Source organism: Malania oleifera, chromosome 2, assembly GCF_029873635.1.
Source record: "Malania oleifera isolate guangnan ecotype guangnan chromosome 2, ASM2987363v1, whole genome shotgun sequence".
Taxonomy (NCBI): Eukaryota; Viridiplantae; Streptophyta; class Magnoliopsida; order Santalales; family Ximeniaceae; genus Malania; species Malania oleifera.
The window spans coordinates 107,255,117-107,281,333 of NC_080418.1; the positions used below are offsets into that span (position 1 = coordinate 107,255,117).

The window sequence follows — 26,217 nt, forward strand, 5'->3', positions numbered from 1 at the left end:
AACTTAATTAAAAAATGGTCATTTTATTTTTAAATAAAAATATTATAAAAATATAATTAAAATAATAAAATTACAAAAAATACACATTAAAAAGTTATTATAATAAAAAAAATTATTATAATTATTTTACTTAATTGTTCTACTTTCAAATTTTACTTTACAAAAAAAAAATTTATTGGACATGACAATAGAAAAATGGTAAAAGTATTTTGTAATTGGCTTTATTATTATTTTTAAAAAAATTCATGTATATATTTATTTTAATTATATTTAAATTTATATGATCATTTCATTTTGATTTTAATTTAAAAGTGTATAAAATGAATACTTTAACCCAAAAAAACTATTTTTGGATGTTAAAATTTCTAGTAATAGGTTGTCAAAACAACTGAAAACCATAAAATCTAGTTTTAAGTTTTTTGACAAACAGTTGAAAACCGGCAACATATACAGAAAACTAACAATAGAAACAAATGCATTTTTATAATCTTTTTTTTCACTGTAAAGAAACAGAAACAAAAAACAGGAAATAGCAACGATACCAAATAGGCCCTTAGTTTTCCACAAATGATTGGCAAGAGGAAAAGAATGTGAGGATTGAGTCAATTGAGAATTCAAAAAAAAATATTTATGAAACCAAACACTGACACTCTCACAACAAGAATAACAATGACTCCAATATCATGAGAAGTAAAGAAAGCTCCTCCAATGACAGAGTGAATAGAAAGCAATTGAAAGACACTGCTCACCAAGCCAAAATCCTCCCATAAACAAAAAGGAAACACTAGTGAAATGAATTTCCACGGGCTTTCGTGATTAACTCTTAACTCCAATATTAGCATCCCACTCATTTGCCTACAGGCCAAATTTTCTCTTGTTTACTTTATGCCAAAGAGAATTATTTTCCAAGGGGAAATGCCATAAGCAGTTATCCACTACGGCAATGTTCATAGACACCAAATTACCTAAGACCCAAGCCCCCCTCACTCTTACACCTCCCTATAGCCTCCCACCTCATATCCCCACCCAAAAAAAAATCTCTCATACTCTTGTAAAACATACCCGCAACTCAAAACAGAATCTAAACAAAAGAAAGAAAATAAAGGGGAACTAACAAAGGCACACAGGAAAGGCACCCCTCTGCAAACCCAACCAAGACAGTAAGAAATCTTAGCCACCACAAGATCCCAAAATCTCATGGAGCACAGAGATTACCACCTAAAGGAACTACTAAATAAGTCATAGGCCACTCTAACAACCCACATCCACACAAGTGTGGCAAAACTATGTTATTTCTGGACTCAAGCAACATCCTCCTCCTCAAAAGGCCTCTCCAACCACTCCAGTCACATACCAAAGATAAGGCACTAATCCAACTCTTCAACCAAAGGTTGATGCAGACTTGTTCCAAATAGAAGTTCCTATAAAACAAAGCAATCTCCTCCACGAGTCCAAGTTACATATTCATTAAGTACAACACATAAATAGCAACAACCTTCGCTGGAGCTATAAGCAGATCACTTTGCTAAGTGAGTAAAAATGATGCTTCTTGAAGATGTTTATGTAATTCCAGAATTATATCTAGAAGTGCAGTGATATATGTAGCTGAGGCATCCAAACAGACCAGTAGACTTGAACCTAGGGAGACTACAGTTGCTAACTTCATTAGTGGTGATAGCAAAATCAAATGCTAACGATTTCAATTCCCACGTTTTATGATCCAGGCAAGGGCTGACTGAGATGTAAACCTTCATGATTGCCATGTTTACCATCATGAGGAAGACTAGATGCCACAAATAAAGTTCCAGTGCAGGAGGCAAAGCATTCTACCAGATGCCCCAGCCTAGGAGCCCCATTCACCTTTGGCACTTCAATAGATCTCCGAAAACAAGAAGTGCTACTTCGATGCTGCCTTAACAACAACTATATTAATTGAACCCCACTGATACCTATACCTGTCTATGGAGTCAAAAGAGTACCAATGATGGAGATTTCTAGGTTCATGGATTCAGTCAGTACTCAATAGATAATGCGCAGTTAAGTCGTTGACAAAGATATTCTTTGCCTTTGCGTCTCTTGTGTAAGAGTTTAGTGGGAAATGAATCCCCACAAGTTTAAGGGATGTTTTGGCAAAAACATAAGGCAATGTATTGAACATTCAATATGCAATTAGACATCAGCAGAGACACTCGAATGCCACCTTTTTTTATGCTAGATATGGAGGTTATGGGAAGCTTGATCTAAAAATCCCAAAACTATAAGCAAGGGTTGAGTTTAGCGAAAGGAATATAACCCATATAAATGGCTTGATGAGTTGGCAAAACAATATGTTGCTCATTAAGGACTGGGCACACCATTAACTAAACACCTTCAAGATATAAATGTGAAGATCTTAAGCTAGAGATCTTAAGTATCATTGTTGACTTTTTGAGTCCGATCCCTAGTTTTGATAATGACAAACCGCAAGTTACTAATGTGTGTGCCTAAGTACATGAACACGTTAATCATTCAGATCACACACATGAAAGTAAAGTGGAAGCCAAAAAGACCTTAAACGAGCACATACTCCTACCATATTCCATGAAAATATGAAGATGTGTTCATCTTTAGTTGCAAATGCATTTATTATTCTTGGGTCTGTAATATTAATCATGGTCTGTAATAACTAATGCATGGCATGCATGGTAGGACTATAAGCTCAAATGACCATAAGGAAATCAATGACCATAGAAAAGACTTTGGTCGACCGCGCCAGGTTTTTTAGGCTAAATTAAAAAGCCTAGGCCGTAGATTGACTTTAGGTCCCTAAACATCACATGAAAAGTCCCCCATAACTTAAAAGTTATACCCATATGAACAGGAGTGACTTCTGATAAAAATCAGGACCTTAAATGAACATTGACAAGGCCTCGGTCGACCGAACCTTTGCAGTGTAATTAATTCGGTCGACCAAACCGTACGGAAGTCGACAATTTGACTCCGTACGGTCAACCGAACAATTCTTGAACAAACCATCAACGGTCGACCGAACTACCACGTGTCTGACACTCCAACTATTCGGTCGACCAAATCTTCAGTTCTATTTGGCCACGGTCAACCGAATTGCATGAATAGCCGACCGAACTCTTTGTTGGTCGACCGAACCTCGAACAGTTCAAAATCACCTTAATACAGTCAACCATATCTCTAGTTCAAAATGTCCACGGTCAACCGAACTCAGCAATACGTCAACCAAAGCTTTAATATGGTCGACCGAAACCTCTCGGGTTGAACATTTTTAACTACAGTAAAACAAGGTTAATTTTATCTAACCTTCATTAATCTTTTCTAAAAAGACTCCTATGTCCCTCAACGGTTATATTTTTGTGTATGTCTATATATACTAGTTCATTTGGAAAGATTAATGAGGGATTAGCAAATATCATTAGCCAAAACTCTCTGAATTTCCAAACCCTTATATTCAAGCCAAGAATTCATCTCTTACTCATCCTACTTGCTAAAATCTTTTGGTAAGAGTATTATTGAGATTGTTCATAGTAGCTCACACTCTCATTGTATTCGTTTGATATTGATTTTATTGAGAGTGAGCTTGAGAGTTCCCTTGTGATTTAATTCGTAAGTCTTCAGTGGGAATACTCTCTAGAGCTTGTGAGTCTTGCATTATTGTTGCAAGTATTCAAAGGCTTGTTTTTGTGTGCTTTTGTACAATCCTTTTCAAACAAGCTTGATTTCAAATATCTCCTATACTTTATACTTGACATTTGTTCTAGAGATATTTGAGTGTGCATTTGAGTTCTTCGAGGTTATTGCTTGTGATTGATATACACATTTTAGCTTAGACATATTCACACCACTCACACATAGACTGTTATTGTTGCATATAACTGAGAGTTGGCATTTAGACTTCACTGAGCTAATACTTTCATATCATACGGAAGTGCCATTTGTAATTGTGATTTTGTTGTACAAATCTGTTTGTGTTAGAAGCACCTTTACTTGTACAAAAAAGTTTATTTAATTGTAATCCAGGTGTGGCCTGAGGGGATATTGATCTAGCCCATAAGGATCAGTTGTTAGGGTCTTCTCCACCCCGCAAGGAGAGTTTGTAAAGGTTAAGGTCGGCCCTGGAAATTTGACCTAGTTGTAACCAATGTCGCTCCACCCGTTACGTGAGCATTAGTGGAATCATCGGGCTACGAGCTAGAGGCGGGGACATAGGCAGTATTGGTCGAACCCCGATATCATATCGTGTGTTGATCTCTTCCTTGCTCACTTTATTTTCCACACTTTGAATTCAGTTCATGTATGTTCAATTATTTATTGTCTTGATTGTTCTCACATACATGCTTTGAATACTGTGAGTACTGGAATCCATTTAGAAAGACCCCAAGTTGTGAAATACTGCTAATATCTTATTAAACTTAGGAAGAAGTTTAAAATTCCAATTCACCCCCCCCCCCCCCCTCTCTTGGGGGAATACACCAATTCCAGCAATCATGATAGCAATCCCAGCTTATCACCCTAATATAGAAAAATGAGAAGCCTTCAAAAAAATATGCGTGGATATCAATTGACACCATCCTAAAGCTTGAGTTGGCAAATATTGCATTAAACACATGAAGTGATTATGCCACAGTTGTTTTATTTTGATTATCAACAACAATTTTCAGCCACTTAAAACTCAAATGATATTAAGGAATCCCATCATCCTTGCATGTTGTGTCCCCTATGCTTTAAATGAAGAGGCATGGAAACGCTCGCGTCATAACGTACTGACTACTATGAGTCCAACACTGAGTACTAACAGACCTCAAGCTGGAAATAATTATATCATCACAACAAGAAGCTATACAAAAGCCATCAATAACAATTTTAAGCCACTTGAAACAGAAGACAAGCAATGGAATTCTATCACCCTTGCCGGTTATATCCCCAGCTTTAAATGTTAATAACATTAATTTTTTTCTTCATTGTTATTCCGGTAACTTTTCAGTAGTTGTAAACAGTTATTTCTTAGTATTCAATCCTCTTCTGTTGTAAACTTTTCCAAAATTTCAAACAGATCTGCTAAAAATTGAACAATGGTTCTACCACAGTAATGATCCTTGCTTCCTAAATAAGTCATTCTTCAATGCACTTCCTCTACTAAGTTATCCATATATAAATTTGCCCCTTTCAATGTCTTTAAGATTTGATGAAAATCCTATAAGATTTCAAGAAATTTTTCAGGTCCTTTAAATTCTTTAAAATACACAGGTGCTGAGCACAATCCACCACAACTACAATTGGACTAGCTTAATTTACTTTTAAACCTGCACCACACACGCACACACAAATAAAATGTATATGTATATATAGATATCAATCAAAGGAATCCCTAAACACTAATGGTCTATAAGTAGCCTCCAAAAGGTATCCGGGACTATACTGAGTTTAATATTGACCAATGGATGCTCAACTCCATGCATACACTTTTTATAGAATTTATACAAATAACTCCATGTCAGCCTGCTCAGGAAAGAACTTCAATTTGCATATAGAACATTAAATGAGATATTGTTTAAGGAGAAAAAGGGAGAGAGTAAAATAGACACCATAATGTCCATCTTGATAAACCACAAAAGCAGTACCATCTTATCAAGGACATGCACAAATGCAATCCACCAAGTTCTCACCAACATTAGTGACAACAGCAGCAGCAATAGCAACAATGACGTCAAATCAAAACCCTTATCTCAATTACCTAGAGTCAACGACATGAATTTCCTTAAATGCATGTAGGAGTAGCTCCTCTACAAATTAGTTTTTTCACATACTTGTCAATGCCTGGGCTCACATCCTCCTTGATTTTCCTCTCAAACTCATATATTCCACCCCAATCAAGTAAAATTCAACACCTTTATTTGTCACTACTGCACATATCTAAATCTTGTAAACAATTTTGTCTAATACTTATTGAAACTCTTCCATCTCATCCTCCTTGTTTGGATAGAATTCCTTTTTTTTTTTGAATGTGTCTTACCTTAACTATCCAACATTTTAATTTGTATAACATGAAGAGTCATATTGCTATTTATAGAATTTTTCCACATCAGAACAGACAATTGATCCTAAGTAACAAAAGCGATCATGTTTTTAAGTACAATTTAAAATGCTGAATTCTTTATTACTATATTATATATATATATATATATATATATATATAGATGGAGAGAGAGAGAGGACCCATCACAAAAAAAAAAAAAAAAGACACAAAATTAAGGGTTTACAAGGAGATTTACGTGAATTTAAATCTTAAAATCACTATAATATCCTTATGGTCATAAACTCATCATGAAGGATATTTTTGGTCCTAAAATGAAGCAAAGCCCTAATTAAGCCAAAATTCTTGAGTTGACACAAGTACTTCTGATAAGCAAGAAGAAGAGGTCATAGAACACAAGTAATGACACCAAACAGCACCCATATGTGCACATATTATGTAAGCAGCACCCGCCACTACACAAGGCAACGCTGCAGACCACCTCTTTCCCTCCAAAGGAGTGACACCTGACAGCACCACAATGGCAACACTTCCTTCAGCTGCTAAAGGCCAGCTGTCTTTTATGATGTTTGATTTTTGGACACCTCTTTTGCTCGCTATAGATGAATTTCTAACCACATGAGGACATTCAAGACCTTGATCTTTGAAATGAAATATTATCCTCCAAATTGCCTTTAGTTTTCAATGAATAGGGCCCCAAGGCCCAGCCCAAAGACATGAAAGGAGGGGGAGCAGATACCAAAAGCCTATCAATATGATACTGCTTGAAGTTTTCATTCCAAATCTCATAGAACTTTTGCTTATTCATTGGAATTGAAGATATTATCTTTATATTGAGAATTCATTTGGTTTCTAATAAAACACATGCCTGCAGAAGCATGCTTAAGGATTTTAATTAATTGTGTGATTTATTTTTGGTAGTATATCTTCCTTTGTGTTTGTTAGATTACCAATTTACCCAAAAGCTCAAGCTATTACGTTGTCGACTTACAACATATATCAAGCCTTAACATTTCTTACATGTGCAGCCCAATTGCATGAAGAGAGATAAACAAATTATAAATAACATTCCTACATAGACTAAGATAATTTTTAACAACCTTATAATAAACACACGCAACTAGACTAGAACCCAAAACTTCTTGGCAACAATGGCTAGGATATCATTAAGTGTGAGCACAAGATGATGAATGATACCAAATTATTAGTCATAAATAGCGAATCCGGTACTGCAATGCTCCTTAGTGTTGCTGCTACTAAGTATGTGACACATAGATAAAACCAAGTCTTCATTTCAGACCGAAATGCACAAAAGACATTAAACAGCTCAGAACAATCTTTAGTTAAATAAAGCCAAGCCATCCTTGAGTAATCATCAAAGAAAGTAACAAACAATCTAAACCCAGAACCCAAACATTATAATGAATTAACATTAAAGGGCTGACTGCCTGTTTATTGACTCGGGTAGCAAATGGAACACAATAGAGCTTTTCCACAAGACTCGCACTCAAGACTAGACTCCAAACACAAAGTAGGAATTAATTGTTTTTAACTTGTCCAACAGAGGATGGCCAAGGCGACTGGATTCAACGTGGTGCAGTCGCAGCAATGCACGCAATAGAAGGAAACAGTGACTCAGAGCAATAAAGTCCACCAGCCTCATGTCCTCTGCCAATCATCTTCTTTGTCTTCAAATCTTTAAAAACAACATAATGAGGAAAGAAGGTTATGGAACAATTCAGTGATTTTGCAATCTTACTAACAGACATAAGATTAAAAGAAATTAAGGAATATGAAAAACAGAAGAAAGAGAGACTGAGCAAGTAGGAATTATTGTCCATATTCCCTTAACAGTATTAGTGGACCCATCAGCAAGGATACGCAAGGTAGATTTTCAAAATATTGGTGGGAAAAAAAATGAAATTGGTTATCTTTTAGGATTAACTTTTCGATCAAGAGATGCAATGGGAAAAGAAGCTTGTGGGGACACAGCACGAACTCAAGTATTCCTCTGAGATAGATATAGTATGATGTTCGCCAATAGATAAGCGTAGGAGTGTAATATGTGGTGACTGTGTTGGCAATGCTTGAGGGCTTACCATAAAAATCACAACACTCCTCAATCACATGATCCCCTTGTCCATAATGAGTACACTCGCATGGAGTACCCTAACCATGACATCCCATCATCGCAACCACTCCAAGAAGTTCTGCTACTACCTGGTAGCAAGAACCACGCTATATAACAAAAGTATACTTCTCAGAACTAGAGATCGAACCATCGAAACTCAGAACTGAGGAATGACAGTTGGAGGAGGCGCAAAGTGAGAAAGGATGGCAACTCCACACTCCCAAGAAGAATCTAGGATTCAAACTCAAGTTTTACCTTACACGATGTTGGGTTCCTCATGGATACACTTCATCTTTGCAAAGTAATCAGTGGCATTCCTGTCTTCCTTTGTAGCACTAAAGAGAGATTATAAACACAAGTTATGTTACAAATACAAGAGTTTAACATTATCCCGAATCTCCTTGATACCTCCAAATGGACACATCCATGCAATCTAGATTTCCATCAAGTTCCACAATAGGAAAACAATCAATGCGCCTTCCCAAACCCATACTTCTTTCTGTTTGCATTGGGCTCAAAGCAAAACAAGTGTTTAAATTTGCCTAAGCCAGTCAAATAGACATCAACAGCCTTAGTCCACTGTACTTAGTTCCTTCCATTCAACTTCTCGGTTGTAACCAGCAGCAGTGATGAGGGAAACATATTCTTGCAATTCATGGGCTCCATCCCAACACCCACAAACAACAACAATAAACAAACAACATAAAACAACTGGAACGATCACAAACACACTAATACAGCACTGCCACAGCCCCCAATGAACTCTGCTACTAGTGACAAATAGCCTCTGACAGCATTAACAAAGTGCCACAAATGAAAAACTAAAAATGTTACCAAAATCCATGACCCACAACTTGCTACCACAGTTTATAGAGTATTCAAATCATGTGGAGACAAATCAGGTAAAAAGCAAGGCTTAATGAAGCCTTACGCACCGATGTGTGGCAAATGGGTTCCCAGCCTTCAGTTGACACGTGAGAGTGTGGGGGAAGACTTCTGACGATGGGATTTTAGGGGGCTACAGATTGGCTATGTCTAGAGGACAACTATGCGATGCTAGTTTTGCAAAATCTCAAAATGTTTTTATGATCTTGTTCTGGCAGTGCCAGAATTTTTCCAGCTACGACTGTATTTTTTGAGTGACAGCCAGAGTTATTTCAGGCTTACAGTGGTATGGACAACCCTCCTACAGTGGCAAGCGTGCATAGAGTTGTGACTTAGAGATTTAAGAGTCGGTTTGGTGGTGGCTGCAGCGCTTGGGGTTTAGATATCAAGATCATGCTCTTATACCATATTAGATTACCAATTCACCTAAAAGCTTATCCTATTATGTTGTCGGCGAACACTGTGTATCAAGCATCAAGCATCAAGCATCAAGCCTTAACAGTGTTGATTATTTTGATGATATCGTTTCTTTTTAATTCAATCATATGGTTAGGGAAAAATGAGACTTGGGTTGCATGTTTTGGACTAATATAATTAGGATCATGTACTAAACTTTTCATTATTAAAAGCATGTTTTAGGAATGTGATTGCTGTTGATTATATGGAAGAATGATTGAAGTTTTGTGTTATTGCATTACATAATATGTGAACTTCATGTGTATGCATGTGCATGTGCGCGTTTTGGCCTGCTTCAACGAGGATTGTGTACTATGAATTTGATTCCCTATTCAAAACAAGGATAAGAAGGCAGCTTGAGGTTTCATCTCGAGTCCAAATCCACATCAAAACACTTTTTTGCCTGTTTTTGGCCTAATTCTGTTGGGAGTAAAAGCCTGGTGATTTTTATTATTTACTCTAGTTTACAACAGATATTAATTGGAGGACGATGTTGACCTACACATGGACTTGACTTCCTTTTGAATTGTAGGATTATTTGAGTATATATATTGTTTATTTGCATATAATTTGAATTTATTTTGCACCCTGTGATTTATTCATCACTTATCTATGGCAGTAGTAATTGAAACAAACCCATTTAATTAAAGGGTTAAAAATTACCAAATTGCAAAAAGGAGACCAAATGGAAAAATTCAAGTGCTCTATAGGCTTTTCCAAAGTCCACTACTCTTCTCGATATGTTACCTAATTCCCCAACCCTAGGCTTGCTTCCATTTATCTTTCCAAGTTTGGAGTCAAGCTTAGGTCCTCTACTTATTTCCTAAAAATATTTTTTTAGGAAAGAAAATACATAAAGAAAGAAGAATAGAGTTTCAACCTTAGAGAGCACCAAGAAATCCTTGAGAAGAGGGAAAAAAAACACTAAACAAAAGGAAGAAAGAAAGAAAAAGGCAAAAGAAAAAGAAAATAAACTAGTTGAAACTAAGAAAATCCCCCTTCTACCCCTTGCCATTATAATTCACATAACACTTCCAAGTTTTCTAATTCCTGTTGGCTTTTCTTCACCTTTCTTGTGTGCCACCATCAAATGATATTTTGAATCATAGAACTATAATTAAGTAAATGATTAACCAACATTTCTCAAATTTGAAAAAGGGTCAAAAAAATTTGGTTCTAGCCTCTTATTTTTAATTCTTGACCCAAAAGATCCATGAATTGGGATCTTAATGCACATAGATAGAAATGGTCAGCCAAAATCCCATCTTATCCAATAGCTGTTGGGCTTCTACATCCTTCCCATTAACTCCCTGCACAAGAATAGGCAAAATTGCATTCACACATTGATGTCCTTTATGCAATTCCTGTTCCTCAAAAATAGGAATTCTCTCCAAACCTTCCTTTGGAGATGGTGGCACATAAACAAATGCCCAAGTAAATCAAATGATTCAAACACATATCCATATTGCTCTTGACAACACACAAACTCACTAGTAGCATCACTCTCATCCTCTAACATATCTCCCCATTGCTTTTTCTCCTTACCCTTGCTGCCTTTTCATCTGAATTGCTCTTTTGATCATTAACTTCCACTGGCATGCTATGACATGAATAAACCTTCTCACCCCTAGCCTTGTCACAACTAGCTCCCTCATCACTACACTATCCCCCAAACAGCACCAAGCTTATCCTAAACCTCTTCCCCACAAACTTCTTAAAACTTCATATCCTTACCCTCATCAATGATGCTGAATGATGCCATTTGGCCAATCTCTCAGCAAGACCACATTTCTCACCAACTATAGAAGCACAAAAATCAACCAAACTCCCAAATTGGCCTAAACCATGTCTATCGTATATCAAAACTTGCCTTCGAAGACCCACGAACTGATTATTCTGTGCTTGTGATCAAGATCTAGCCAACCAATCCTTCTACAATTATGGAACTACCCTATCAGGGTGATTTGCTTTTCCATTTGTCAATGAACATTGAGGTAAAACCCGGTTAAAATGGCACAATTTTCTATTCATTTGCAAATATTAAGTCATTGGCTTACTCAATTTTTTTTGGGCTTAATTACTAGTAGAGATAAAGGGTAGCGTGCACTTTAGGCCTATACGTGATGGGATAACAGAAGCCTACCCATTAATTCTTTGCTCAATCTTTTTGACTACCCAAGAATTAGTTCGAGTACAATGTAATATAAATAATATCCAGCCCAACTCACTTTTATCCCACACCATTTCCCTTGCATACTTGTAGTCACATGCCCCACTCTTTGCACAATCGGCCTCATTCCACTCCATCTTCTTCACACAACCATACAAACAGCAAATTATGCATGACTAAGCATCCCAAACTGCATCACACCCCCACAACAATTACAAATCTTGTTACTTTCTACCATCACAACCTTGCTCCACAATCTAGTATTGTTCTAAACTCCCTTGCCAATACCAGCATCGCTAGAATCCTTTCCATAGCACAAAATTCAAGTACTGTTCTAAACTCCCTTGCCAATACCGTCATCACTCGAATCCTTGCCATAGCATAAAATTCCTCAACTAACGCACAAGAAATTCCTTGGCAAATCCTCACCTCTCATCTCCTTTAGACCAATTGGGAACAAAAACCAAAAATCTTTTACCTATACATTCTAACCCTAACACCAAAAAGTTCCCCATCTTCATGGATCAAATTGCTAGCCAATACTTGACACTTCCAACATGTTATGATAACCTTGTCCCAATCTTCCAAACACTGACAACATCCCCTCCCAAAACCACTGCACCAATGATACAGACAACCACACCCATCAATTATTATTTGAGTTACACTAGAGGACGAATAAATTGGATGGCACTTGCTTGTATTAATTTGGATTCCAATTCTTCAAGATTGTGTTGGCCTAAGGTAATGAACCATGAGGTTCCTATCATTACATTAGATGGGCAAGGAGTGATTGTCAATTAGAATTGCTACAACTTATATATTAGGGATGGTGGTCCTTGTATTAGGTTAGGCGAGTTCACATCATTCAAAATTAAATAAGTTTGAATAAGTTTGAGGTGATGTGCATGTTAGGGTTCTTTTCTTTATCAATGAAAATATATTTTTTATTCAGCGATGAAGCAATGTTGTTTGAAAACACCTCCCTTCGCCGACAACCCTCGCTACTTCCCATCGTCATTTCCCTTTGTTGACATCAATGGAAGTACCCATCTCACAATTCGACTTAAGCAAGAGATTCCACTCGACCTCGCCTTTTCTCCTGCTTGAGCAGTACTTTTCTTGTCTTTTCATTGTAAGCCCTAGTTTGCATCCCCTCTCCATCTTTCTCTTGCTCAACCCTTCATCTTCTCCTCTCTTCCTCAGCCCTACCTTTGTCTTTGTTCTTCATGCCCTGGGCCGTCTTCCTTGGTAGTATCCTCAACCTTTCTCTTTGTTTTTTGGTGCTCACAAACTTCCTCCTATTTGAAGTTGTCATTTGTGATTGGTTCTAGCTTTTTGGTGTTCGCTTCTATTTGTTTTATGGTGTCCGCAAGCTTCCCCCAATCTGAAGCTACCCTCTGTTTGTTCGTTGTAAGGTCTCGTTCTCTTATGGACCCCTTACACTCACTCGTAGGATTGGCTCTGCATATCTGATGGCCTCTGAAGAGATGTCGATTGATGTGAAGCTTAATATCTGGTCGAAAGGAAATCCTTTGACCTCGTCATTGAAGGGAGAAGTTTTGACTTCCTTAGAATCACTGAGTACCTCAAGAGAAGAAGGATCTCCAACTTCTGAGAGATGGAGGGGTTTAACCTTGGGAGGACTTTAGGCTTTGGAAAAAAACATACCCCAAGCAACTTCATGGTTTCATCAAACAAGGGCAAAACCCTTACTTTGCAACAAAATTTGAACAAATTTGGGAACTATCTTGCCCTTATGGAGACCAAAACTGGTGGTTAGAGAATCCTTGCACTTCCAGAGGGGTATAAATCCAAGGGCTGGATGAGGAACCTGGGCAGTTGTGCTCAACCGCTGACTTTTTCCCTCCCACCAAGAAAGGTTTGACATCTTCAGTCATTTAGCAGTTAGGGAAGAAGCCTATGGCCTCCCCAATAGAAATGAGACCATTCCTCAACCGATTAGCTCCCTTGTGCCCTTCCCTCATTGTGGCAAGCTTTAAGTCCATTGCTCAATGGTGGCTTGACACCCAACTCACTAAGTGGTGGGAAAGATAAGTAGTCTCACGCACTCCTTCACGAGTGTTGTGAGCGAGAAGTGCAATGCTACAAACGATTTTTTTTATTTCGCTAAGCAAGATAACGACAAGCCAAAAGATTTTTGTCTCGTTTGAGGATGTCCGAGTTGGCCTTAACTTGGGCCTTGGAGCTACAAATATAGGGATTTTTTTTGGCCTAGCAATCTCACTTGACAACTCAAAGCCCTAACGCAACTCTTTTTCTCCATCTAAGTTACAAGATGGTCCCTCTAAAGCTTACTCAAAAGATAGTCCACTTTGGGAAGGCTGTCCCCTCTAGGATCGCCCCCCACTGATAGTTGCAACTCAAGTGGAGGTTGTTCTGGAGTAGGGACCTCCTAAATCTCAAATTGATGCCAAAAGATTAGCCCTTGCTACAGGCCCTAGCACTGGCTATGACATTTTGTGTGTCAATTCCAACTATGATGATTTGATTGATAGACTCAATTTAGATACTTTGGATGACTTGGACTCAAACAACACTCACTTCAAGAATTAGGTATCTATTTGGGTTCTTCGAAAGTTGAAATCAGTAAGCAAAACCATAGGTGTGTCCTTTGAAGGGTTTAAAGACAGAGCCTTGAAATTGTTTAAGAATATTGAAAAAAAAATGGAAGAGAGGAGAAGGGAAGTAATCACAAAAAACTATCAGGCAATATTAGAAAATTGGATACCAATAGGGAATTAAAGCGCTTGGAATGCACAGTGAACAATGGAAAAATAGGAGGATGCTCAAAAATGGCAAAGACATGCAGTATCCGGAGCCCTTATGTTAAATCATGTTACGGAAAATCATTTCCTGGAATGTGAGGGGTCTTAACGACAAATCCAAAAGGAGTGTAATTAAGTCCTTTCTTAAGGATTGGAGGAGCAATGTCATGTGCTTGCAAGAAACTAATGTGGAGACAATGGAGCACCTCTTGATCAAAGACCTTTAGGGCCAAGATGCTTGTGATTGGATATCCCTTGGAGTAGTAGGCAGCTCAGGGGGTATTCTTGTCTTATGAAGCCTAGTGTTGTGGAATTGTTGGACCACCCCTTTAATTCCTTCCCATTCTCCGGTATGTTCAAAAGCATGAATGACAACTTTCAGTAGATTGTCACAAGGGTTTAAAACCCAAGTGAACAACCCTCCAAGATGTTTTTTTTGGAATGAGCTCTACGAGATTCAGAGTAGGTGGGATGCTCCTCCTTGGATCTTTGGAAGTGATTTCAACATGATTGTTTATTCAAATGAAAGAAGTGGGAGCAGCCATGAGACCAGTATCATGAGAGAATTCCTTGACTTTATCAGCGTGAATGCCTTTATTGATCTCCCTCTCATTGGTGGCAATTTCACTTGGTCTAACTCCAAGGAGCCACCTTCCTTTTCATATAGCGATAGGTTCCTAATTTTGATAAAGTTAAAATTTAGCTTTCCTCATATGATTCAAAGTCTAGTCTTCCCATCTTAGATCACTTCCTGGTCACCCTTGACACCACGGGAGTTAAATGAGGGCTAACCCCTATCGCTTTGAGAATCTGTAATGAAGGGGAGTTTGTGATCACTTGGTGGTCCTCTATTTAGGTCACACAGGAGGCTAGTTTTGTGCTTGTATCAAAATTCAAAGGAATAAAAGAAAATCTAAAGAAATGGAACAGAAATACCTTTGGAAATGTCCAAGCAAAGAAGACTGTCATCCTTAATGGCAACAAAGAACTTGATAAGCAGGAGATAATCTAGGGTCTTGATGATGAATAGAGGGCCAAAAGAGCTCTGCTTAAGAAGGAATTGAATGAGGTGGAGGTAGAAATCTAGAGCCTTATGGCTCAAAGAGAGGGACTGTAATACAAGATTCTTTCATCGGACAGCAAATGCTCATTGCAAAGGTAACACCTTATCTAGCATCGAAATTGTGGGAATCACCATGACCAAGGAAGAGGATTTTAGAAAAGGTGTTTGTGATTTTTATAAAGACCTTTATGCTAATCCTAAGACTTGGAGACCTATAGTGGATGGCATCAATTCCAAATCTCTCAATACCTACACTGCAAGGTAGCTTGAGCCTTTGATGAAGCAGAAGTCCTCCAAGCTATTAAAAATTGAAACAAGTGTTCTCTTTGTATGGCTAATGCAAAATCAGTCAACCACATTCTTCTCCACCGCCTGTGGACAAAGAATTTGTGAATATGGTTCTATACTTGACTAGACAACAATGGGTTATGGCAAATTCCATAGGATAGGAGATTTGGGTTGGAAAGGCATCAAAACCACCAAGGAGAAGCAAAAGGCTTTGAACCTCATCCCTCCCGCCATATTTTGGTGTTCTTGGAAAGAAAGAAATAAGAGAGCCTTCAAAGATATAGGTACTCCACTTCAGATTTGCAAAGAGAAGTGGACTATCATTGTTTCCAACTGGCCTAGTTGGCAAATTGCTAATGATCTTAATGTAATCCTTGATGTTTACAACACTCTACAGAGTGGTCGATATTTTGTAACACAAGATGGCATCCCCTCGTTGCCTTGCTAATATAAATTTTTCTTTACAAATCATATAAAAAAAAAATACAGATTTCATGAAAGGGCACCAAGTGGGAATCACCTAATTACAACAAAAAGAGCAAAATAGGCATCACTGACAATATAAAATGCCGAAAAAGTCTAACATAGCAGAAGTATCTATCATATAACATCCCTTAAACCAACAAGTGACAGTCATCAATCCTTTAAATGGCTTGGCTGATCCTTCAAAATCCCTTTTGTTCCTCTCCTTCCAATTTCCATACAATCCAAAATATGGTAAGAGGAATCAAGGGCATAGTTGTTTTCTTCTCTTCGCTAGAACAAGATCCTTTCCAAGACCAAATTTCTATTTTAACTACTATCATATCATGATTTGAGCAAGATTCCAAAAGTTCCGCATCCAAAAACAATGGAGGAGGATGTGATCCAGCTTCATTCTCACACATGTAACACCAGTCACCTAGAGTTAGGCCCCTATTCTAATTATTGTAAGAACTTCCCACAACAACTTTCCATGCAAAGAGCAACTTTGATGGGATTTGGAGTCTTCCAAATGCCTTCACAAGGAAAAAATGGCTTACCTCAACCCAAGGGAACTAGGATCTAAAACCATTTTTTGCTCAAAAATCCAAAGATATCATTCTAAAAAAATCTAAATCAAAAAAAAAAAATCCCAAAACAAAATTCTAAATATTTTATTCATTTTTTGGGTGGCCCCAAGGATCCGATATATGTTGAAGCAAATTATAAAGCATGAGGCTTCGTAGACCGTTACTCAGTTACAGCATATAGCATGAGACTCCATCCTCAATTTATCTCATAAATTCTTCCATTAGTAATAGTGAAAGAAAATGACTTATGGTTGACCCATAATAAAAGGGGTTGTTTGGTATCACTGTTAAAAATTAGAGAACTAAAACCAAAAATCAAAACTAAAAACTAAAAACTAGAAACTATTAACCTATTTGGTTAACATTTATAAAACTAATACAAACTATAAATTTAATTAAAAAATACTCAATTTCATCTTTAAATCAAATAAGATTATAAAAATATTATTTAAAATAATAAAATTACTATAATAAAAATAACATTTATTATAATTATTTTACTTAATTTTTATACTTTCAAAATTTACTTTACAATAAAAATTTTACTGGAAATGACAATTGAAAAATAGTAAAAGTATTTTGTAAATGGTTTTATTATTATTTTTTAAAATTTATGAATACTTTTCTTTTAATTATATTCAAATTCATATGATCATTTTAATTTTGATTTCAATTTAAAAGTATATAAAATGAATAATTTAATCAAAAAAAAAAACCTATTTCTAGATATTAAAATTTCTAACAATAGGTTGCCAAAACAACTGAAAAAGAAATAGAAAACTGACAACATAAACAAACGCATTTTTATAATCTGGTTCTTCATTGTAGAGAAACAGAAATAGAAAAAAGATAACAACAATGATACCAATCAGACCCTAAGCCTACAATTATGTGGAATGCATTGTTGTTGCTCTTCCAGTATCACTACTCCATCATTCATCACATTAATATAGCCAATCACTTTCTTATAGCTCAACCCATTATGTTTACATGGAACCTATGATAAAATTTTCCCATTATCTCTATAAGAAACCTCTGATGAACTTCTGGAAAAATATTAAAAACGTGTGAAAATGTTTCCACTTCTTCCCTGTGATTCTACCAAATTGGCGTTCAATGCCCTTGTTTTGTGTCTCAACATTTGCGGAGTCACACTCCAAAACTTTTGGTCAATTGATGGTTTAGATAGCCCTGTCTCCTCTGTTCTTATTTCTTAAATACAGAAACTTTAATGCTTTCTCCCAATACTAAATTTCAAAGTCAAATTCTCCTACACACCAAACCTATTGCTACGGTAACATTAACATACTGATTAAACCAAACAAGATATCATGCCCCACTTTTTCACCAAAAATGGAAAAAACAACAAGAAAAAGAAAACTGATTCCGGATTACGTCTAGGCTTACGCATATGTTTCCTTTCTTTCCGCTCAGACCTAATCTCAGTTATCCGATCGCTTCGCAATTCCACAATAATGAAAACTCGAGCAACCAAACAAATCATCTTATACAAGCCACTACACAAAACAAAAATAACGAAATTCAAAATTCACCAGGTATCAGCAATGGCGGAAAACTTGGCGAGCTCCGGCTCCTTCAAAGATGAGGAAGACGCAGCAATCCTATGTAAAGACGCAGACGTCTCTGTGGATGAACCACAGGAGGGATCATTGGATACTGGTTGAGTAAGCTCCGAGTAGTGTCTGCCATGGAAGATTTGCGGAGGCAAGGGAACCAGAAGCTTCAGAAAAGAAGTATAGTTAGGATTGGAGTTTGCAAAGTAGAAGTATTCTGCGTTGTATAGGCTTCGAAACTTGTTCCAAAGCCTCGGAGCCATGGCGGATTTGCTAAGCAACGATATGAAGGCAGCTGAAGTTTAAAACGCCAGGGCTGGCACTGCAACGGAACAGGATCGGGGAACAGATGCCGGCCGGCCCTTCTTCTATGGGACTGGGGAAGGATTCTGTGGGAGTGACCGGTGAAGGAAAGGAGGAAAGGACCAGCAAGAGTTAATATTTGCAACAAATTAGTTTATTTAATTTTTAAAAAAATATTACAAAATTATTATCCTATAAATTACATTCCTTAAATAAACATATATTTTGATCATTTTAAATATTTTCAAACACCTTATTTAATCTTCATTTTTCATCAATTTCTTTTACAAGTTTACTTTTCAAAAGTTATGAGGAGGTTAAACTAAGCTTAAATCATTTTACCTTTCTTTTTTTTTTGCAAAATCATACTATTCATTTATGAACATTTGACTTAATTACAGTCAAGTCCTCAAGCATAAATAATTAGAATATTTTTCTAACAATAATATTAATTTAATTGAATAATTCTCAAAATAATGCAATTAAAAAAAAACCAAAAAAAAGTACTATTAAGAAATCGAGTTTGAGGGGCTCGATTTCCATTAAACTTAATATCACTTTTAAAATGAATATAAAGGGTAAAGCTAGTCTTTGAAACTAAGAATCATTTCGTATCATTATCAAAAATTAGAGAGATAAAAATTCAAAAATAGAAATAAAAACTAGAAACTAGAAACCAGCAACATGCTTGGTTAATATTTAATAAACTAGTGCAAATTAAAATTTTAATTAAAAAATTCTCATTTACATCTTTAAATCTAAATATCTTAAAAAATATGATTGAAATAATAGAATTACAAATAATATACATTAAAAGATTTACTATAACAAAAATTAATTATTATTATTATTTTACTTAATTGTTCTACTTTCAAATTTTACTTTACAATAAAAATTTTATTAGACATGAAAATTGAAAAATAGTAAAACTATTTTGTAATTGGCTTTATTATTATTTTTAAAAATTTATGTATAGTTTTTTAAATTACATTTAAATTTATATGATCATTTAATTTTTATTTCTATTTAAAAGTGTATAAAATAAATAATTTAATCCAAAAAAACTATTTCGGGATCTTAAAATTTCTAACAACAAATTGTCAAAACAACTAAAAATCATAAAACCTGATTTTCCAGTTTTTGACAAACAGCTGAAAACTAATAACAGAAACAGAAAACTGACAATAGAAACAAATGCATTTTTATATTCTATTTTTTCACTATGAATAAATAGAAATAGAAAACAAAAAGTAACAATGATACCCAACAAACTCTTTTCTTTTCATTAAAACAATTCTTCTCATTTTTCAATCGCACTAGATATTATTGAAATTTATTAAGTTCATTGTTTTACGATTATGTACAAAACAATTATTTACTCATTCTAGTGCGATGGAAAATGGTTGAATTCAACATTCTTTGAGTCTATCCAAAATACATTACTTAATCTACATTACCATTGAATTAAAAGGAGAGAATTTAAAATTATTCAATTCAAGACATTTACAGGTGCCTTATCATTTCAATTATTGTTCATATTTCAAATTTTGCATCTCTCTTTTAAATATTTTTCAATTCAATTTGTTATTAGTCTTAGATTATATACTCCAAGCTTGAGGCAATCAAGGGATAAAGTAGAAGAGTAATAAACTGTAGGGACTATGTCTATTTTTAAGCTTAACCAATTTTACTTAATGGAAATTTATACTACAAGAGTGAATAATCCACCTTTTGAGTAGTTTTCCTAGTTAACATTTTTTAGGCTTTTATGCCCATCGACGCCAAATTATGTCCGTGCTAAGGGGAGGGTTTGCATGGCGCTCCTAAACGTGAAAATCTAAAGAAAAGTTGTAACTAAGACAAAACAATTAGACAACAAAGTTGTTACATTATTATTTTTTTCAAATAAAGGAAATAACAAAGAAAAACTTTAAAAATCTAAAAAATAGTTTGGGATTGCAATTGTGCGTTGAAAAGGTGGTTGACTATCCATTTTAAGAGGAACTAGTTAACAAGCACCGCTATCGACACTTATTCTAAGAATTGCTACAATTGTACATTTAAAATATAAGAAAAACTCCTTCAATCATATTATCATCACCATCAATAAGTTTACAAGATAGGGATTTTAGAAAACCTAACACTACTTTTTAAAGAAAGAGGCCCCCTAAAAAAACTCCCTAATTTTAAAATTAGAAAAGTGGAAAGGTATAAGGTATGATTTCTTTGAAACCAATGAATTTAATTCTCTCTCTCTCTCTCTCTCTCTCTCTCTCTCTCTCTCTCTCTCTCTCTCCATAATGCAATTTTCTTGTAGGTTTTAATAACTTTAGTTCCCATTTAATACTTACATACCCTTTGTCACCTTCTACAATGGGGTATCTTTTTCATACCATTTGCATCTTTGTCACAAGAGGTGATAGAGGGCTGCATCTTCCATAAATAACTCCAATTGGAGAATTTTAGGACCTACAATAAAATGTAGGAAGTTTGTCAATGCAAAATACCTAAGTTGCTTTTGATTCAACATTTACCAGCGGCAAAATTTTTAGGTTTATTGAGTATTCTTAATTTAATAAAGTAAAATGGAATGGTTGGATGGGTTCTTTAGGTCTTAGTATTTGTTTAAAGATGGTTCTATAAAGGAGAAAATATATAAAGCTACAAAGTAAATGTGTAATCATAAGCAAGGGAATTGTTTGTGGTAGTTCAACTAATTAGAGGAAGGGCAATGCTCTTTTGGACTTTTTGTTAAGGAAGATTTTTTTAGTACAAGGAGATCAATTGTCAAGACCCTCACTGCTCGAGGATGGGGTTCAGTTGACAAGAAATATATGGACGTGTGGTGAATTGGCTTATTCAAGATATTTAGGTGAGGCTAAAATGTAATTTTTGACTCATTTTAGTTTCAACAGACAAATTAAGTGGAATATTGACTTTATTTCCATACTCGTTTCCTAAATTAACTTCCCTTTCATATGCTATGTTACTTGGATTTTCAAGGGTTTTATTTACTCAATGTGTATTGAGGCAATTAAATTGTTATTAGTAGATTACCATTGATTGAAAACTGATATATTCAGATAAAGTCTTGTATGATGATCAACTCTTAAATAATAATAATAATAAAAGGTAGAAATTTTTTTCAAGTTTCTCATTGGTGTGTGTTACGGTCCGACTATTTTCACACCCTTGTGAAGGGTCGTGCGGCGCTAGCTAAAGCACTCTTGTTTAACTAACCAGCCTATCGTTTACCAACATTCATCCACAAAGCACTTTCACTAACATTCATTCAGATAGCAGCGGAAACAATAATCAATTCATGAAAGTCGTGGTAAGCAAGCAGTAAACATTGAAGCAAACGTAATTCATTAACAAATCCTCCATTGACATGGTGTACTTAGCGAGGGAGGCAAGTAGGCTAAGCACGTTGACAATTGCTAGTGAGTTTTACAATGACTGATGAACACTCACCCTCCCCTAAAGAGGTTTTTATGTAATTATCATCCTGGCACTAGAAAACATCAAAGTGACCGAGGAGTCATACTGCTTTATTTGGCTTACAAATACTCTACTAGTAGAAAATAACCCTACACTAGTATTTACATGATGGAAACCCATCCCAAGCACACGAGATAAGCGGTCACAGGAAAGCATAATGCCCTGAACAAGCTTAGCTCGTGACATTCTCCCCCACTTATGCGGTTGACGTTCTTATAGACTTTTGGCGGTAGGTACACTTCAAATTTGTCCACGAACGGTTGAATATCTTCCGTAGAAATCCAGCTGATTTCTTTGTCATCAAGGCACTTCCACTTCACTAGGAAATTCTACCGCTTCTTCCTTGAGGATATGAACTTTCTATCTGCAAGGATCTCTTCAACTTCATGTCTGTCAAGTTGCACTGTCTTCAACTTTGCACTGTTTGACTAACTTCTGCTCAGGTCGTTGGTGTCGGCGTTGAATGGCTTAAGGCGGTTGACATGAAACTGCGGTCTTCTCTCCTGATTTTCCCACTTCTTCATCTGCTCGGAAGCTTTCTCCATATAGGCTTGGGCAAACTCTGCATTTTATCTCCCTTCACTGGTGAAGATGTACACCCTAGGACTCTTTTGTCTGTACGGCACGCCCACTGTGTGAGGTAACAGCGGCAGCTAGCCTGTAACAAGCTCAAAAGGGCTCTTATTGGTTGTTGAGTGCCTTTGGACGTTGCCACAGAATGGAGCCACATCAAGTAGTCGCACGCCATTCTTCTGGTTGTCGTTGACACAATGGCACAAATACTCATCTAGTAGCTCTCTGAATCTCTTCATTTATCCGTCTGTCTGTCGGTGATAACTCAAAGAGATGTCAAGATGTGACCTGAATATCCTGAAAAACTCTGTTAAGAAGTTGTCAGTGAACATTAAATCTTGGTCACAAATAATAACTTGGGGAACACCCCAATGTTTCACAACAGTCGCAAAGAACAATTGTGTCATCTCCTCTGCCAAACAGTACTTTGGTGCGGCCATGAAAGTACCATACTTTTTCCACTCCCCCTTGTCTTATTGGAAAGTGAGACAAGTTTTGATATAATCAACCACATCATCTCGCATGTGCGGCCAATAATACCTCCCCAGTAGTCCTCTCATTGGAATCATTCTCCACGAATACCCCTCAACAAACTTCCTGCAGTATTTAGTAAGGCCAAGAAAGGAATGCAACTCCTTCACTGTCATGGGGATCTTTCGTTCTTGAATCATCCTTACCTTCTCATTATATTGCAAACTTGAGCATGATTATGAAGCTAAATCTTGATATAAGAAGTATGGAGTTTGAGCATGAGATGGAGTTTGAACATGAGATTATTGAGCATGAGCATGAATCTTGATATAAAATTAATTTTTGACTATGCATGTTAATAATGAATCAAGTGGATAAATTTGTCTTGTGCTGCTCTTTGTATTGGTATCCATGAGCTATGAATGATATTTTTGATATCCACAAACTATGCATGATGTGATATTAGCTTTGGTATCTATAAAGTATTTTTGGTATCACATTTTAAAAATTTTAATTGGTATCACAATTTAAAAGGCTCAATTGGTATTACAAATTGATATTTAAGAATGATAAGCATAATTGAACTCATAAGCATGTTATGATATTGATGATGTTAATATGATATTGGTATTTGATGATTGTGTTCATGAGAACATACAGAATATGAATCAATATATGAAGCATGGATAATAAACTTAAAAGCATAATTGGTGTCAAATCTGGATGTATTAAATTCAGGGGGAGTATTTTGACTTATTGCTTGTATTATGTTTCTTTCCAAATTATTAATTTGGAATCATGGAATAAATAATTGGTATTATGAATTATTATGCATGTTGAATTTTAAAGTACTATACTTTTTATGGTTGCTCATAGCCTTAGTACTTTAAGTCTTAATCTTTTTGATTGATGTCAAAAGGGGGAGAAGTTTTGGACAAAATTGAGCATGATATTAAAAATTGGAAGCTTATTGAAATGATATATCAAAAGGAGGAGAAGTACTTGATATTGATTGATATTGATATTGAATAATGTGATGAGTATGATAGTAAAAGAGTTTTTGAAATTGATCATGATATTGTTAAGTTCGTCAATATGATGCTTATTGAAAGGGAAAGCCTTCTTAAGGCTTACTCAAATTTTTGCTTCTTGTTTGTCATTATCAAAAAGGGGGAGATTGTTGGTCTTACAAGACTTAAAATCTTATTTTGATGCTAACAAACAAGTGGAACTTAACATTTTTGGTTGACTGGTGATATTTCAAAACTCACAAGGTGAATATGTGAAAGCAAGATCAAAGTACTCACAAGGATCAAATGAAGCTTATATTCCAAAGGAACGTGATCATATAAAGCTTAAAGAATACTTAAAGGCATGGGTAATATATTAAATCTTGACAACTATGAGAGGATGAACTTGATATTAAAGCTTGAAGAAAGAGCCAAGACAAAGCATGAAGACTTAAGTGTTTAAGAATGTCAAAAATCTAAAAAGTCTTTATGTAAGTACTTTATTCGATTTCAATATGGATACAAGAAGCTCTTAGGTTAATTTCTTGGACCTAGATACCTTTTAAAACACTTGGAAAATATTTTTATAAGGTGAAAAGATATTTCAAAAATGTTAAAATTATTTTTGGAATGAAAAACACCAAAAAGAAGTTTTTCCAAATGCTGTCATTTTTTCTACATCTGCACTGAGGTGCCTTTTTATTTATCAAACACTTCTTATTGTAAACCGTGTTCAAATTTAAAGTTGTAGGATTTTCACTTACCTTTCTTTTGACACCAATAACACCTAAGTTGAAGTTGTATATAAAAAATTATGACCAAAATACTGAAACAGGGTCGAAGCTGTCAGCAAACTGAACACTGGTCACGGTAGAACTTCAGAAGACTGAACAGCAGACAGAACCACTTCAGATGACTAAAGTGTAACTTCAGATGTCTAAAGAATTTCTTCAAAGGATTGAAGATTAAGTTCAGACTTCTGAAGATTTTGTTGAAAGTTTTCTAAAGAGGCAGAACCACTTCAGACAACTGAACCCAAAAGTTCAAACGTCTGAACACTGTTAACGGTCATTTTTTTTAAAGTTTTGAAATTGAAATTCATATTTCTTGGGCTCTAAACTTTGAGAAAAGTTGAGGGACACTTCAATACACTTGGGGAATATGAAATAGACTTGATTACTCATCTATAAATAACCATCCAAGGTTAAGGATTAAATACACTAAGAAAATACAGCAAACAAGCTTTCTTACTCTCAAATCTCCCAATTCTCTCAAAGCACTCTTGTGCAATCATTTCCAAGTTTCACTACTAAGATTTGCTGTGAATTTATCAAGAAAATTCAGAGCCTACTCTTAATTCTTTCAACCTAGAAAGAAGGCTTACGGTGATATCTTCTTGAGCTTCATATTTCCATATTGTTAATTTGATTAAAGTATATAGATTTAACTTGTACTAATCAGCTCTTTGTGAGAGCACTCTTTGTACACATCTATTTTTTGTATCTTTTGTAGATTGTGATGAGTCCAAGGTATTCAGATCGTTGGCTAAGTGAGGCGATATCGCTTAGAGAGGCGGGCTATAGCCTAATTGAAGGAGTGGCCGAGTGAGGGGATATCACTTGGAGAGGCGGGCTCTAGCCTACTGAAGGAGTGTGTAAATAGTGTTGTTCTGCCCAACAAAAGAACTGGTTTTAGTGAATCATTTGGTGGTTTGCCAAAGGCGAGGACGTAGGCTGGGGATAAGCTGAACCTCGTAAAAGTCGTGGTCTCACTCTCTCTTTCCCTTGCTATTTATTTTCAACACATATATTAACTGCGTGGATGTTTTAAATTCCTAAATCATATATGCTACGTAAATTTTGAAATTAAGTAAACTTAAAGTTTAATTTTCATTTGGGATTGCAGAAA

At 35.7% G+C, this 26,217-nt stretch overlaps 1 protein-coding gene across 1 annotated transcript in view; it reads right to left on the bottom strand.

Moving 5' to 3' along the window:
- The window catches only part of LOC131149619 (ubiquinone biosynthesis O-methyltransferase, mitochondrial), a 64,635-nt gene extending 45,752 nt beyond the window's left edge, over positions 1 to 18,883 (bottom strand). The window contains exon 1 of the mRNA XM_058100234.1: positions 18,431 to 18,883. Within this exon, the coding sequence (XP_057956217.1) occupies positions 18,431 to 18,714 (284 nt within the window). The 5' untranslated portion in view covers positions 18,715 to 18,883. The remainder of the gene's footprint in view (positions 1 to 18,430) is intronic.
- Between the last annotated feature and the right edge of the window lie 7,334 nt (positions 18,884 to 26,217).